Source organism: Phoca vitulina, unplaced genomic scaffold, assembly GCF_004348235.1.
Source record: "Phoca vitulina isolate PV1807 unplaced genomic scaffold, GSC_HSeal_1.0 scaffold2, whole genome shotgun sequence".
NCBI classification, from domain to species: domain Eukaryota; kingdom Metazoa; phylum Chordata; class Mammalia; order Carnivora; family Phocidae; genus Phoca; species Phoca vitulina.
The window spans coordinates 89,121,252-89,137,321 of record NW_022589705.1 but is presented as its reverse complement, the minus strand read 5'-3'; the positions used below and the strand labels follow the sequence as shown (position 1 = coordinate 89,137,321).

At 58.1% G+C, this 16,070-nt stretch overlaps 1 protein-coding gene across 1 annotated transcript in view; it reads left to right on the top strand.

Moving 5' to 3' along the window:
* The first annotated feature begins 5,454 nt into the window (after window positions 1-5,454).
* The window catches only part of CROCC (ciliary rootlet coiled-coil, rootletin), a 40,660-nt gene continuing 30,044 nt past the window's right edge, over window positions 5,455-16,070 (top strand). Inside the window, exons 1-8 of the mRNA XM_032392803.1 lie at window positions 5,455-5,604; window positions 6,200-6,344; window positions 7,570-7,724; window positions 12,430-12,615; window positions 12,713-12,796; window positions 12,870-12,931; window positions 13,024-13,189; window positions 13,763-13,869. Coding sequence (XP_032248694.1) covers window positions 5,545-5,604; window positions 6,200-6,344; window positions 7,570-7,724; window positions 12,430-12,615; window positions 12,713-12,796; window positions 12,870-12,931; window positions 13,024-13,189; window positions 13,763-13,869 — 965 coding nt within the window. The 5' untranslated portion in view covers window positions 5,455-5,544. The remainder of the gene's footprint in view (window positions 5,605-6,199; window positions 6,345-7,569; window positions 7,725-12,429; window positions 12,616-12,712; window positions 12,797-12,869; window positions 12,932-13,023; window positions 13,190-13,762; window positions 13,870-16,070) is intronic.

The following is a 16,070-nucleotide window of genomic DNA, read 5'->3' as shown; positions in this document are numbered from 1 at the left end:
GGAGCAGCAAACGAGACCGTGTTGGAAAAGCCCTCAACCCAGTACCCGCCACCAGTAAGCGCTCAACAGTTTGGGAGCGGCGGGCCCAGGGACGCGACGCGCCCTTCACCCCGGGCTACGCGGAAAGCGGGAGGGGCGGGCGCTGGCCCCGCCCCCAAGGCAGCCCCCGCCTCCGCCCCGTCCAGGACACGCCTCCATCATCTGTCCCCGCCCCCCGTTCACGCCCCGCCCCGCCCGCCCCGCCCGTGCGGCGGCGGCGGCGGCGGTGGCGGCAGCGGCGGCGGCGCGCGAAGGTAGGAGGTGGCGGTCGCGCGCTCCGGCGGGCGGAGGCCGCGGGGCTGAGGCGGCGGCGCGCGCGGGCGGGAAGGCGGGCGCGCGCCAGGGGGCGGGCCGGAGCCGCCGTCCCCCGGCCCTGGGGAAACCTTGCGCCCTCGCCGCGTCCCCGCACCCCCGGCTCTGCGGGCGTCCTGCCTGCCCCCCGCTCCGGACCCTGCCCGGACTCTCGCGGGCTGCGGGCCGGGCGCGGCGGGGGCCTGCCGAGCCCGGCGGCCTGAGGCCCCGACGGGGGCCCCCGTGGCGGGTCCCCTCGTCCCGCCGGCTGGGCCGCCGCGGGAGGCCCTTCCCCACCGTCGCCACAAACAGCAGCTCCCGCGCTGCGGCTTCCTGTGGGCCCGACACCGTCCTTGCAGTCCTCGCGTGGGAAGGCATTTCGCCCTCGCTGCGACCCGATGGAGCGCAGAGTAGCCCCATTTTACCGATGAGGAAACTGAAGCCCAGAGTGGTCAATTGAGTGGCCCAAGATGGCACAGCCTGTGCAGGGATTTGGGCCCTCCTCGGGTTTCTCAACATGGGGCCTACGGTTGGCATTTTGAATGGTCTCCGTTGTGATTTTTATGCAAACCCGAGAGGACTGTGGTCTGGGCCGATGTCTGATCCCATGGTGGCCAGTCTCCCCAGCTCCCCCTGGGACTGGGACTTGTCTGGGGGATTGGGACACTGTGGGGCAGGGTCCATCAGGGTACCTTCTGTCTGTTTTCATCTGATTTCCTCTTTTCCTTAGCTGGGCTCATAGCAGGTGCTTCATAAGTAAACAAGTCCTGTGTTAGGAATAGACCGAGGCTAAGGCCAGGCTGGGCTCCTTAGTTAGGAGCAGGGTTCAGAAAAGACCTCAGGAGTCAGAACGCCTGGATCTTGAGGCTTTGCCTGACTTAGCTCCTCCTCTCCCCAGGCTTTCTCTCAAGCCCTGGAGATGAGGGCCAGCCCTTGGACACTAGGCACCCTTCCCACTCAGGGGTCCCCTGTGGGGGACGCTGTCAGGTTTTTACCCTGAGCTCCTGGGATGTTCCCTGGGGGTCCTTCTGGGATCCCAGTCTGTGGGTGACATCATTTATGGCCAGGACTTGCCCAATGTGACGCCCACCAAAGCTCAGGGGAATTGTTTCTTTTTCTTTAATTTCTTTAATTTCTTTCCTTTTTTTTTTTTTTAAAGATTTTATTTATTTATTTGACAGAGAGAGACACAGCAAGAAAGGGAACACAAGCAGGGGGAGTAGAAGAGGGAGAAGCAGGTTTCCTGCAGAGCAGGGAGCCCGATGCGGGGCTCGATCCCAAGACCCTGGGATCATGACCTGAGCCGAAGGCAGACGCTTAACGACTGAGCCACCCAGGCGCCCCTCATTTATTTCCTATATTATTCCTATATTATTACTTGTCTCTTAGCATTCATTCATTCATTCATTCATTCAACAGCTGTTCATGGAGCGCTGGCTGTGGAGACAGCATTGAACAAGGCCAACTTGGTCCCTGTCCTTGGAGGAGATAGAGAACATACATGTTACAGAAAACAGAGTATGACTATGGGCAGGGACCACTTTAGTTGGGAGGTCAGGATTAGCTCCCTCAGAAGGTGATATTTTTGAGTCAAGATCTGGTTGACAAGCAGGAATCAGCCATGCAAAAGAGGGAAGAGCATTGGAGGCAGAGAAAGTGGCAGGTGCAAAGGTCCTGAGGTGGGAGCGTGCCTGATGTGTTTTGATGAGAATCAAGGCCAGCATGGCTAGGGTGGCATGAGCAAGGGGAGGGAGGGAAGGGGATGATGAGGTGGGAGAAGTAGACTGGGGCCAGACTGGGCAAGCCTTGTATGCTGTGGCCAGACTTTGAATTTTGTTATTTTGAGTGTGATAGGAAGTGTGTGTGTGTGTGTGTGTGTGTGTGTGTGGCGGGGGGGGGGGCATTGAGCAGAAGAGGGATGTGATCTCCATTGCATGAGAATAGACTGGAACTGAGGGACAAGAGTGGAAGCAGGGAGACTTATGAAGAGCCATCTCAGCAGTGCAGGCAAAAGATGGCAGCAGCTTATATAATACACATCCGAGACCCACGGTGGTGCTTGGCACACAGGAAGCGCTACATATGGTAGCCATTGCTGTTATTGTTCAAAACTTTGGAACCAGGCATGCCTGGGTCTCACATGTGGCTCTAGCTCTTCATGCTGGGTAACTTTGAGCAAGTTATTTAACTTCGCTGGGCCTTAATGTTTTCATCTATAAAGTGGGGAGAACAGTACTGGCATCACAGGGCTATCAAGAAGGTTAAAACAGACAAGGTACAGATGCAAAGTTATGGGCAGAGCGCTGGGCTCATGGTTGGTTCAGTGTTTTTGTTCTAATTTCTGGTCAGCAGTAGGAGAATAAAGGTGTAAGTGGGTAAGAACACGGGTGTGTTTGAAATGCATGAGTAATCTCCGAGGGACTTTTTGGCTGGTTCCTGCCGCTAGATCTGGCAAACTGCAGGCTTGGAGGGTGGGCAAAGGCCAAGCAGGCTGGGAGGGTGGGCCAGAGCCCAGCAGGAATGGGAGGGAGCAAGTGCAAAGAGTGTCTCCTCTGTATTTATTCGCCAAACAATGGCTGAGGTACGCTACTGGGTACCAGGCACAAGGTTCTAGAATGGGTACTAGGAAGAGCCAATAATAGTAGTGGTAGTAATGATGACACTTAGTAAGAGCCAACACTTACACACTCCTTAATAGCATGTAATCATTTTTTTTTAAAGATGTTATTTATTTATTTGACAGAGAGAGACACAGCGAGAGAGGGAACACAGCAAGGGGAGTGGGAGAGGGAGAAGCAGGCTTCCCGCGGAGCAGGGAGCCCGATGCGGGGCTCGATCCCAGGACCCTGGGACCATGACCTGAGCTGAAGGCAGACGCCCAACGACTGAGCCACCCAGGCGCCCCAAGGGAGTCCCATTTCTTAAGAAGAATTGGAAATATGTTTTGGGGAACACATAGCAGTCTCTGCCACACCACATCCAAGCACACAGCTAAGCAGAGATCACCTTATTGAATCCTCATGACAGAAACAGTCACCATTATCCTCCCATTTTACAGATGAGGAAACTGAGGCTCAGAGAGGTGGAGTCACTGGCCCAGGTCACACAGCTGGTAGGGAGACATAGCCAAGACTGGAGTTGGATACTGAAGCTATAACGTCCAGACTTTTTCTGTGAGGAATTCAAGCACTGTTCTGAGATTTGACTGCAGATGTAGCACACACAGGGTTTGGATGTGATTCCTTGGGATCTAGAGAACCCGGTTGGACTCTAGCGGGGGAACTCGGGGCAGAGCCAAGGGTTCTGGCATCCTGCTCCTTTCCCCTGATCCATTAGGGCACTGGCTGGGGGAAGGCACAGAATAGTTCAGTTCACCAAGCACATCTGGGGCCCCCTCGGTGCCAAGCTGGGCAAGCAGGGGTGCAGATCCTGGCCTAGTGGGTGTTTGTGACCTCCCCCCTGCTCTGGTTATGGGTGTGCAGCCTATAGAGGGGACTTCTGGAGGGTGTCCGGAGGTGGGAAAATGAGAGTCCCAGAGTTTTGTAGTGACAGCTCTCTGCCCCTGGCCGAGTTCACTTCTGCCTAAATTTGGCCTTGGTTGCCATGGCAACTTGGTGGCACTTACCTTTTTGGCCTGGTGCCCTGTTTCCTGGCTTTCCATTTGCAGAGCTGATTTCCTAGTTGAGGTGAGGGGTGCAGCCTGACTGATGTGCATTTATGTAGCACGTGCCGCATTCCTGGGTCTGACCCAGACAGAGGAGTAGAGTCTTAGAGGGAAAATGCCTGGCCTCGCCTTGGAGCACTTGCTGGGGGGCTGCCTGGCCCAAGTAGAATGAGCTCTGGGTTTACCACTTCCCTGGGGCATGTCGCTTTGAATGGGTGAGAACTCTAACCTCTCTAAGCCTTGGTTTTCTCATCTGGAAATGGGTTGTGGTGGGGATTTAATGAGATAATGCAAGTATGCCTCCTCCGGGACATGGCACTTAGAGGGGCCACAGGAAGCAGGACTGATGCTAATGGGAACAGGAACAGCATCTGCGGTCTGCTCATTGCTCACTCTGAGCCCGCTGGGGTTCAAACCCCTTTACACCTTTCAACCCACTGGATCCTCAGTGACTCTGTGTGTAGGGGCTCTCAGTCACATTCTAGAGATGAGGAACTGAGGCTCAGAGAGGTACCTAGTCCAAGGTCATACTGCTGAGGAGCGAGGAGCGCTGGGACAGGGAAGGAGATAAACAGTTCCATGCGCGCTGGGACCCCCATGTGACCGCAGGTGATGCGGCTCAGTCCAGAGTTTCAGGCCTAACTGCTCCAGGCCGCCTCGTTGCTGCAGGGCAAGGAACCATGGGAGGTGGTGGGTGGACCGCTGGCCCTGGGGTACAGGGACTGTCCATTTTGGATTTTTCAACTGAGTGAAGTTGGTATTTATCGAATGCTCACTATGAACCTGGGACTGAGTCACACGCTCTTTGTGCCCACGCGGTTTTTGGTTTAATCTCCCAGACAACTCCATGAGATGGGTGCCAGTTACTATCCGCATCTTACAAGGGGACAATGAGGTTCAGAGAGGCAAAGTTGCTTTCTCAGAAGCACACAGCCTGTGTGTGTGGTGGGGAGTGGGGGTGAGGGGATGACGGGATTCAGATGGCTTGGTGTGGGCGATTCCACAGCCTGCGATCTTGGCGCTGAACCTGTTGTGGGAAAAATGTCATCCCAGCACCCTGGGAATACAGGTTTAGCAAATCACGTGACCGCCGTCTGGGTCAGCAAAGAAGGTCTAAGACTGGCCTTTCCCGCCTCCTGATACTGACCCCACCCCCAGGCTTGGAGGGCTCTAGGACCCAGCAGCTGGGGAGGGTGGACAGTGTGTGTGTGTGTGTGTGGGGGGGAAGGGGTTGTGGGGGGGTCCTCAGCTCCAGGGCCCTCCTCCTCCCTCTCTCCATCCTTTCCCTTTCTCCCCACCTCCTCCCCTCCTTCGTCCCCTCCCCCTCTTCATCCCTCCTCTTCCCTCTCTTCCCTCCCCTCCTCTCCTTCCCCGGCCCCTCCCCCTCCCTCAGCCCCTCCCTCCTCGGTGGTCACATGGGGGCACCGCCGGATTTAAGCCTAATCTGCCCTGTGCTCAGCACAGCGGTCTGGCTGTGGGATGGGTGAGCTGAGCTGGTCTGTGGGGCCCTGGAGAAGGGCCTGGAGGGGGGTGCCCACAGCTTGCGCCCCATGAGTTTGGGGCTGGAGGGACCGTTGGAGGACCAGCCGGCACTGGAGACCGTTATCCAGGTGGGTCCTGAGGCCTGAGCCCACCCTGTCCAGGGCAGGGGAGCGTGGGTCTAGCAGGAGTGGATGAGTGGTAGGTGCATCTTGGGGTCATGGGGTGGGAGAGGTGGGTTTGGGGTGCACAGGGGCCCCAGCTTGCAGCTCCCAGCCAAACTGGGGGGTAGAGCGGGTGCTCAGGGCTCAACTGCTATGGCTCCCTTATCCCTGTGCCCCGTGGGGAAAAGGGGATCCCTCCTCCCAGATTTAAGGATTGAGGTGACCTCTGCTAGCGCAGTGGAATCCCCATCCATGTAGGGCTGGAGCTGGACTGGAGCCCCCGACACTGTGCTGCCCAGATGGGGTTTGTGAGTGGGCCATGCGGTTTGGTTCACTTCTCTGGCCCTTGGTGGGGCCTCCTTCCTGGGGCAGGGGGCACACAGAGAGCCTTCCCGTGGGGCTGTTTGCCATTCTAACTCCCAGGCTTCCTTCCGTTTGGCATTTCCTGAGGGTCTCCTGGGCACCCACATCTTGGGCCGCAGGACTTTGTTCCTCTCCCACGCAGGGGAGCCCAGGGTCCCAGGTCCCCTTCAGAGCCTCTCTCCCCCCGCCCTTCCCCCAGGCCCTGGAGAGCAGCGTCCTGAGAGCAGGCCAGGAGAAGGGCCTGAGCGTGCAGGACCCAGCCCAGGACCTTCCCAGGACCGCTCGCCTGCCTGCCCGCATCAGAGAGATTATTACCCGCAACCTCTCCCAGCCTGAGAGCCAAGGTGCTACTCTTCTTTCACCTTCCAGACACTGCCTGCGCCTCACCCCTCCTCTTATCCCCCTTTCCCGCGGTCAGTGGCAATAGTGACTCACCGTGAGGCAGGCACAACCCTGTGATGGAGGGACCCATTTTACAGATGAGGAAATGAAGGCTCAGAGGTATATTTGCTCAGAGTTGTTCCCCATGTGGTGCTGCTAGACAGTGGGGATGAGCACCCCGTTTGGCAGCCCATAGCAAAGACTTAGACCCAGACACCACATTCTCTCCCAGGGACAGTGTGAGCTGCCTGAACCGGAGATTACAGGGGGAGGGCAGCTCAGTTTAGCTCAGCACTTTGCAGAAGTCCGAGGGGTGGTACTGACCATTCCCTGCCCGGGCAGAGAGGCTGATGGGCCCCTGTTCCTCCTGGTGGGTGGCATCCACAGCCTCATATGCGGTTTGAGAGTCTGGGAAGGGTGTCCTCCGTCACAGCTGGTGTATTTGTACCTCTCCTTCGTGGTGTTTCTGGTGCTCTGGCCACAGTCCTTGTCCAAGCTCAACCTCCTTGGGAGGACCAGGGATGTTGGGGCCCCTAGGAGCCCCAGGCAGCGAGAGACTTAGAGAACCCTCACCTCAGGCTGGAAGAGCCTAGAGGCCTGTGGTGTGTGTCCAGTTGTCCTGGGATGGGAGGGGAGCCCACAGGATGGGGGGACACTTCTACTTCTCCCTTTGGCCTTTTTTCCCCTCCTCCTCTTCCTCCTCCCTCTTCCTCTTCCTCCTTCTCCTCCCAACCTGACCCATACTATCTTAAGCCCTGGCTTCAGAAGTTACATGTTAAGTGAGGCCTCCCTGCTCTCCTGGTCGGGTCTCGTTACCCGTTCCACTCATTTCCAGATCAGCAAAACTGAGGCCCAGAGACGAGTAACAGTTGGAGAACGAAGGAGCTAGAACTCAGGTCTAGTCCCTGCCTCCTAGACCGAGCCTCCTTCCCGCACGTTCTGGGCCTGCTGGGGCCACCCTTCCGCTGTGGTTGTGTCCACTCTGAGTCTAGCTCCAGGCCCATCTCTCTGCCCCCAGCCCCCCTAGCCCCCCCACACCCCCCTGTTCTTCAGCTCTGTGTGTGCTCTGCTGCTGCGTCCCCGCTCAGGGGCCCGGGCCCCCTTCCCGCCTCCGGTGATGGATGTTGTGGGAGGATGCCCCCTGCACCCCGGGGGGGAGCCAACCTCGTGTCTGCTGTCCCTCTCCAGCCCCGCTGCCGGCCACAGAGATGGCGTCCATGCTGTCACTGCAGGAGGAAAACCAGCTGCTGCAGCAGGAGCTATCCCGCGTGGAGGACCTGTTGGCCCAGAGCCGTGCGGAGCGTGATGAGCTGGCCATCAAGTACAACGCGGTCAGCGAGAGGGTGGGTGCTGCCTCAGGGCCAGGGTGCTCCCCTGAGGCGAGGGCCGGGAGACAGCCGGGCCGGGCCCGGGCACTGGGCTGAAGGTGGGTCCGCCGTCAGGCTGGCCTGGGTGCCGACCGTGGCCCTGCCGGCGTGAGTGGCCTTGAGCAAAACACTGTGCCCTCCCAGTCTGTTTTCTGTCGCGGGCATGCTAATATGATGTGGGCTTGGGAGGAGTCAACGAGCTGACGGAATAAAGTGCCTCTCACCAGGGTATTTCACTCCTATCTGTCCCACGCCTGCTTGGGGTGGGGACAGAGAGTAAGACCCTTAGAGGCCCCTGCCACCCCTCGAGTGTCTGGCCATCTCTCTGTGCTCCCGTGTATGTGGGTCTTGGGGTCCGGCCAGCAGCGGCCGGACACTGAGGCAGGCAGGCTGGAGTAGACACGGGCAGCCGCAGACCTGCAGCCACTCCCCACGGGGGTGAGGCCTCGCCAAGGAAGGAGGGAGAAGCCAGGCCAGCCCCCAAGGCCAGACAGGACTCACACTCCCCGAGCACCTGTGCTGCAGGCTTGTGGGGACCCCAGGGCCTGGGCCAGGACTGCACTGTCTCCTTTGGGGCTCCAGGCTTGTGAGAGGGGACGCTAGGGAGTGGATGGTGGCTGGCAGTTGGTGAGAGAGTTGCCCGAGGGAGGAAGTGTCTAGATGGGAGATGTGTGGGTGGTAACAGTCATCCCAGTAACTGCTGTTGATTGAGGCCTTCCTATGGGCCCGGCGCTTGCTCCCTGCGTCACATTTGCTGCTCCAAGGTTGAGACCATCATGATGCTCATTTAACAGAGGGGATAGCAGGCTCCGAGAGGGACGGCACCGGGCTTGGGGTCACACAGCCGGTGGAGGCTCGTGAAGGCTCAGGCTCTCGACCCCCAGCCCAGGGCTGTGCATTGCCGTTTTGTTTTCTGGGTGTGCTGGGAGTTCCAGGGGGGGCAGTTGGAAAGCTGGAAGGACCTCGGACCTGAGCCTCTGGATATAACAAATGGGAGACTGAAGCCCAGAGCTGGAAGCTGGCCCAGAGCCTCCCGTGCGCTAGGCAGAGCCAGGTTAGCCGAGGATCCCTGGGCTGGGCCTGTCCCGCAGGGGCTTGCCTTCTCGGTGGGGAAGAGGGGCATGCATCTATGTGGGTGGTTGCGGGGTGTGCTATTGTCCTGCCATTGGCTCGCCTGGATAGGCCCCCGACTTGTTGAGACTTGCAGAGGAGCAGCGCAGGGGGCCTGGGGTGCCCCTAGTGCTGGGGACAGTGCAGAGCTAGTTTTCCCAGGTTTGCAGGAGGTATGGAGAGTGGGCTGGCCCGAATCTCCTGTTGTTGGGGGTGACGGGGACTTGAGCCAGCCCTCCTCCAGTTTAGCCCCCTCTCATCTTTTGGCCACTGGCACAGTGCCAGGCCCCCGGGGGCTGTCTCTTAAATGCCAGCTTCTGACTGACAGTGAAGCTGGCGCGGCCCCTGCCCAGCTGGCGGGGGAAGAGAACGAGAGGTGGGAGGTGGCAGGTTTCTTTTCTGCTAAGACACAGCTGCTGAGGCTAGGGCTGTAGCAGGCCAAGGCTGGTTGGGTGGGGGGGGTTGCTGCATTAGTCTAGAAGATTCCCTCATGTGGCTGGGGCGGCCCCTGAATAGCATGTAGAGGGAGCCAGGTGTTTCACTTTTCTCGGTGTGAGGTGGTGTGAGTGAGGCCCCCCGCCTGCAGGCACGGTTTGGATGAGAGTGACCTCCAGGCCTGTCCTGGGGCGTGGGCTCCCGGAGAACATCAGAGCCTGGAGATCACCTTATTACAGATGGGGAAGCAGGCCCAGAGCAGGGCTTGATAGGCCCCAAGGTCAGTGGTGGAGCTGGGTTAAGGCTGGGTTAAGGCCACAGGGCTCTGTGGTCCTGTGACACTCTGTCCCTGCTGCCCACTTGTTCCCATGGTGCAGGTGGCAGGGCCGGCCCGCGTGGCCATAAGTGTTACATGTGGGCTGTTTGGAGACCCATCAGTGAGGTTGTTCTGACCCTTGCAACCCCACGGCATCCCTGGGAAAAAGAAGTGGAGGAGAGGTCAGGATCTGTGTCCTGTTGACTGCATGTAGGGAAACTGAGGCGGGGGCTCCCCGTGGCCACCTCCCAGGTCAGAAGGAGAACCCAGGCCCCCCATCTTCCTGTCCCTGAGGAGCAGGTGTTGGGCGAGGCAGCTGGGAATGGGAAGGGAAGGAAGGCAGGCCACGCCCCCTGGGCTCCACAGGCCAGACCCCCTGGGCTCCCCCAGTGTCCATGGCAACCGGGACCGAGTGAATGAATGGCGGGTAGTAGGGCAGCGGTTGCTAGGGGAGACAGTAAACTTCTTTCATCCTCAGCTTGGTGACCCGCCTCTTTCCCTTTTGAATTACAAGTTAAACTGAAAGGATGTTTTGTGAGGGGAGAAGTTTGTGCAAAGGGGCAAGGTGTGGCCGGGAGAGGCCCGGGCCTGGCTGTGAGCACTGCGGAAGCCTGTAGGGCACCCAACGACTGCCTGAACCCCCCTAAATCACAGCAGCAAATAGCACCTGCTTCACACAGATGTGCAAAGCACACAGAGCAGGGGCCCCGATCAGACCCCACCCGGACACACACAGATGTCACATGGAAACACAAGTCCCCCATAGTGATACGCTCCGATTCATGGAGCAGACACAGCATAAGTCCCTCCCACAGCCAGACGCCACACAGCCCCCCCCCCCATTCACAGCTCATACTGCCCAGACGCACAGCCACACCACCGAGCTACCCCATCCTGCAGACTCGGGGACACACACAGCCAGACAGAGGTATGCTGCATGCCTGCACATTGCAGAGAGTGGCTGAGATGCATGCTGCAGACGCACGTGGAGCCCAGACACTCTCCCCAGCCCTGCCCACTTACAGATCTGCACGCAGACATAAGAACACATGAACAGGGGCGCCTGGGGGGCTCAGTCATTAAGCCTCTGCCTTCGGCTCAGGTCATGATCCCGGGGTCCTGGGATCGAGCCCCGCATCGGGCTCCCTGCTCCCTGCTCCGCGGGAAGCCTGCTTCTCCCTCTCCCCGCTTGTGCTCTCTCTCACTATCTCTGTATTGCTCTCTCAAATAAATAAATAAAATCTTTAAAAAACAAAGCAAACACATGAACACATGGGCACTCACGGAGGTCCCTGGGAAGGCCTAAACACAAAGACACACAGGGTCCCACATGGAGACAAATGACAAAACACAGCCCAGCCACAGCCAGTGAGGCGAGCCCGCGTCGCTGCACAACACCCGGGATCTCAGTGCCGCCCGCTCGGATGGAGACACGGTCCTGCCACCTGACTTAGGTAGACTCCGTGTAGACACTGATCACGAGCCTGCAGCCTCCCTTCTAGGCAGAAGCCCTCAAGCATTCCCCACTGGCCCCTCTTTACGGGTGGCACCCCAGTGGCCACTGCCGCCCCGCTCTGGTACTGACCCCAGCGCATGGGGTGAGGTGGGTAGAGAGCAGGTTGTCAGCATGGTCGGTGGCTCGTTGGAGGGCTCGCGGGCATCCTGGGTGAACGGAGGCCTGGAGGGCTGGCCTGGCCCGGTCCCGTTATTTAGCCAGGGTGAGAGCAGTGGCCCTTGCTGTTGGCTTCCCTGGGACCTGGTGGGGGGGGGCATGTGAATGGCATGCAGAGGCTAGCAGGCCAGGCACTGGGGAGGTGGATGGGGAGTGTGGGCCTGGGGCGGGATCAGCCAGGCTGGGCTGTCTTCCCCTTGGTTCTCCCTGGGCACTGTCACTCCTCTGTCAGTCCTGCTCATCCTCAGCTGCCTGCTCCCTCCTCCTTTCCCCAACAGCTCAAGGAGACTGAAGGGCCCCCTGGGACCAGCAGGTGCCTGAGGGGTTAGGAGACTCAGCCAGAGCAACAGATGATGACGACACAGGCATGCGGGCGTCCAGCCTGTGCCCACAGGGTCTGATAACGAAGGGGCTGCCAGGCTCCTGGGGGTGGAGCAGGGCGCTGAGGGCAGCTTTCCGTGTATAAGCGCGCCCTCCGTTAGAGCGTGTGCCTCTTACAGAGCGCTGTGGATGTGGGGAGTGGGGGCGGGGCGTTCATCTGTGTCCCCCTGGGAATGTTTGAGACTGCCACTGTGCCTTATTGTGTGTGCGTGGCTCCAAGCTCAGATATGCATGTGTACATTTTTGCCTCTGTTTGAATGTATTCATATGTGCTCATGCGATTAATTCATGATTCAACAAACATGCCACTGCCACTCTCCTGGGTCTAAGATACAATGGAGAACAAAAATCTAGGTTTTCCTGAGCTCACCTCGGGTGGGGATGGGGAGACATAGGTATGTTGCTAATAATCAACCACAGCTGGGTTAGGTGTTTGGCGGAGAGGCTCATGGTGCCCGCACGCAAGTGCACGGAGGGCCTGTAAGGTTCCCCTCCCCCCGCAACCCCGTGCAGCTTTGTGTTTTGCATGCACATGTTCGTGGCCCACCTGCATGTGTCCACCCGTGCTTTGTCTGTGTGTCCATGCATGCTCAGCCTGTGTCCATGCACAGCCGCATTACCCTGTGCACGCGTGCTTTACACCCTGGGCTTGCCCATGTATGCCTGCGAGGCATTGTGGGTCCGGGCCCAGCCGGGCATCCTCTGTAGAGTTCTGTGCCTGCCTTCCCGGGAGGCCCGGGCCTCTCACCCAGGGACCTTCCCTGCAGCTGGAGCAGGCTGTGCGGCTGGAGTCTGGGGAGCTGGAAACGCCCGAGCCCAGGGGGCTGGTACGGCAGAGCGTGGAGCTGCGGAGGCAGCTGCAGGAGGAGCAGGCCTCCTACCGGCGCAAGCTGCAGGCCTACCAGGAAGGCCAGCAGCGGCAGGCCCAGCTGGTGCAGCGGCTGCAGGCCAAGGTCAGGGCCACCCACTCCTGCTCCCGTCCCCCCGTGTGCTCGCTGTGCCCTGCCCCCCTCCCCTGGGGCTAATCTTCCACTCCGCACCCATCCGCAGACCCTCCAGTACAAGAAGAAGTGCTCGGAGCTGGAGCAGGAGCTGGTAGAGAGATCCACAGAGCTGGAGCAGCAGCGGCTGAGGGTGGGTGCCGTGGTGGGGCAAGGCAGGCCCTTCCCTCTGCTTGCCCAGGCTGATGCCCCCTTTTCCCCGCCAGGACACCAAGCGCAGCGGCGACCTAGAGAGCGCCCTTGTCCGCCTGGAGGAGGAGCAGCAGAGGTGGGGCGCGGCCGGGAGGGCACGGGGCTGGCAGGGCTGGCAGGGCTGTCCTCTCCTGCCGTGTGCCCACCGGTCCCTTCTGCACCCCCCAGGAGTGCCAGCCTGGCCCAGGTGAATGCCATGCTCCGAGAGCAGCTGGACCAGGCGAGCTCGGCCAACCAGGCTCTGAGTGAGGACGTGCGCAAGGTGACTACCGACTGGACACGCTGCCGTAAGGAGCTGGAGCAGCGGGAGGCGGCGTGGAGGCGTGAGGAGGAGGTGGGCATGGGGGTGCTGGGAGGCCAGTGGGGCCTCAGGGGCCCAGCCTGACCCGAGGGGTAGGACCGGGGGTGGGGGGTCAGGAGAGGGAGGCTGTGCTGGCCGGTGAGCCCTTTAGGAGAGGATAATAGCTGGCCTTGCTTAGCCCATACCGCGTGCCTGGCGTGCATTTTCTCCTGTGCTCCTCATCATAACTGTGGTAGGTGCCGTCACGCTCATTTTAAAGAGAAGTTAAGTAACCTGCCCGCGGTGATGCAGTGATGCTGCAGAGAGCTAGGATGCAAACCTGGGTCTCCAGCACTTTCTGAGCTTTGCACTGCCTCTTGCAGCCGCAGCGGGCCGAGGCATTGCAACCTAGTTCCCTGTGCGGGAAGGAGGCTCGAGAGCCTGAGCGGGACAGCTCCCGCCCTTCCCCTGGGCGCTGGCCGGGCACTGGCCCAGAGGAAGACCCACTCGCTGGGCCGCCGGGCCTCCCGGGACCCTCCCGTCGGAGTTGGGGGAGGAGGCGGGGCTGGGAGGAGGCGGGGCGGGCGGGGGCGGGGCCGGCCCTCACTCCGCCCGCCTTCCCTCCAGTCCTTCAACACCTACTTCAGCAACGAGCACAGCCGCCTGCTCCTCCTCTGGAGGCAGGTTGTGGGGGTCCGTCGGCTGGTCAGCGAGGTGAAGATGTCCACCCAGAGGTGAGTGAGGCCCGGCTGGCGTAGGGACGGCCTGGGGAGACGCCGCAGCAGCTGGGAGATAGCCCCGCTTTTTAAGTTGAATTCAGCTCAACTCAGTTGTAACTTCAGTACAACCCAACACACCTACTGTGTGCCAGGCTCTGTGGAGATGCAGAAACAACTAGTAATGGTGAACTCCTACCACCATCGTGGCAGTCAGCATTTACTAGGTGTTTACTCTGAGCTAGGCTCTTTGGCCATTTTATTTCTTCTGATATCTACAGTGTCCCTGTGAGGTAGGAACTATAATAATCCCCCTTTTACAGATGAGGGCACTGAGGCTCAGAGAGGCAGAGTGACCTTCCCAAGGTCACACAGCAGTAACTAAGTGGCCGAGTCAGGATTTATAGCTCCTGCTTTTAATCCACTAGAATATTCAGCTTCTTCTACAGGACCTCACAAGCTCTAGGGATGAAAAGATATGGACTCCCAAAATCTAGACTGAGGAAGTGAGTGGTGAGTGACATGGAAATAGAACAGAGAATATCCCAGATTCTCAGAAGGATGGGAGGGTTGCGGAGGTCAGAGAAACACTTCATAGAGGAGGTGGAATGTGCACACTGACCTCAAGGGCTGGGTAAGATTTTAACCAGCAGAGCCAGGGGTGCTCCAGGCAGAGGGAGAAGTGGGAGCAAAGGCTTGGAGGTAGGAGGACATGGTAGTCAGTGGGGCTGAAGCAAAAGGCAGGGGAAGGGCAGTCAGGCTGGGAGAGCCTCAAAGGCCCACATCAGCAGGGGAACGTGGTCCTGCTTGATCTTTGAGCAGGTGAGGCTGTGGGGAGAGCTGAGGCAGGCAGATCAATTCCTTTCTTTTTCTGCATTAAAACTTTGTTTAAAAAAAAAAGTCATTGGATATTCAGTATCCACATTTCCAGTTGACTGATCAGTGTCACAGATGGGTCCCTTCTTGTCTTTATAATTTATTTGAATTAGGACCCATAGATGCTCACCAAATGTAATTGGATGACTTGTGTTTTAAGTCTTTTCATTTATTTGTTTAGGAAACTGGGACAGTTGGGGGTGCCTGGGTGGCTCAGTTAGTTAGACGTCTGCCTTTGGCTCAGGTCATGATCCCGCCGTCCTGGGATCCAGCCCCATGTCGTCCTCCCTGGTCGGCGGGGAGTCTGCTTCTCCCTCTCCCTGCTCTTGTGCTTGCTTGCTCGCTCTCTCTCACCCTCTCAAATAAATAAATAAATAAATAATTTTAAAAAAGGAAACTGAGACTGTTGTCCTAAGAGATTCCCACAGTCTGGATTCTGAGGTGGTGTTTAACACCTTTGTCCCCTGTATTTCCTGTAAATTGGATGTTAGATTTAATTTTTTTTTTAAAGATTTTATTTATTTATTTGAGAGAGAGAGAGATAACGAGAGAGAGCACGAGCAGGGAGGAGGAGCAGAGGGAGAGGGAGAAGCAGGCTCCCTGCTGAGCAGGGAGCCCAGTGCAGGGCTTGATTCCAGGACCCGAAGATCATGACCTGAGCCGAAGGCAAATGCTTAACCAACTGAGCCACCCAAGCGCCCCCGGATTTAATTCTTGATCAGATTCAGGTTTGGGTTTCAGGTACTCCTTTACTTATTTTCATTTTAAGATTAATTGTTTTAAAGCTTCATTGAGGTATGGGGCCCCTGGGTGGCTCAGTTAAGTGTCCAGCTCTTGGTTTTGGCTCAGGTCATGATCTCAGGGTTGTGAGATCAAGCCCCGTGTTGGGCTCCATGCTTGGTGTGGAGTCTGCTTGGGATTCTCTCTGCCCCTCCCCCAACTCTCTCCCTCTCTCAAATAAATAAATAAATCTTAAAAAAAATTAAAAATTTAACATTTTACTTCGAATAACTCACATATTCACACGGTTCAAATTTCAAAAGGGTGTAGAGTGATAAGTCTCCCCCCTCCCCATTTCTGGCCCAGACGCTTCCCTCCCCTCTTGGAGGCAAGTGGTATAACCAGTTTCCTACATGACCTTCCAGGCTTATTTTATACAAGCAAATACAGCAGATGACACACACACACACACACACACTCTCTCTCTCTGTGTCTCTTTCTTTCTCTCCCTCCCCCACCCCCTTTGCTCCATACTCTTGGTGGAATTTCGTCTTTGTGTTCTTCTTGAAGATGCTGTCTTCACCTAATAGTTAGAACTGGGAGGTAGCTCCATATCACACTCT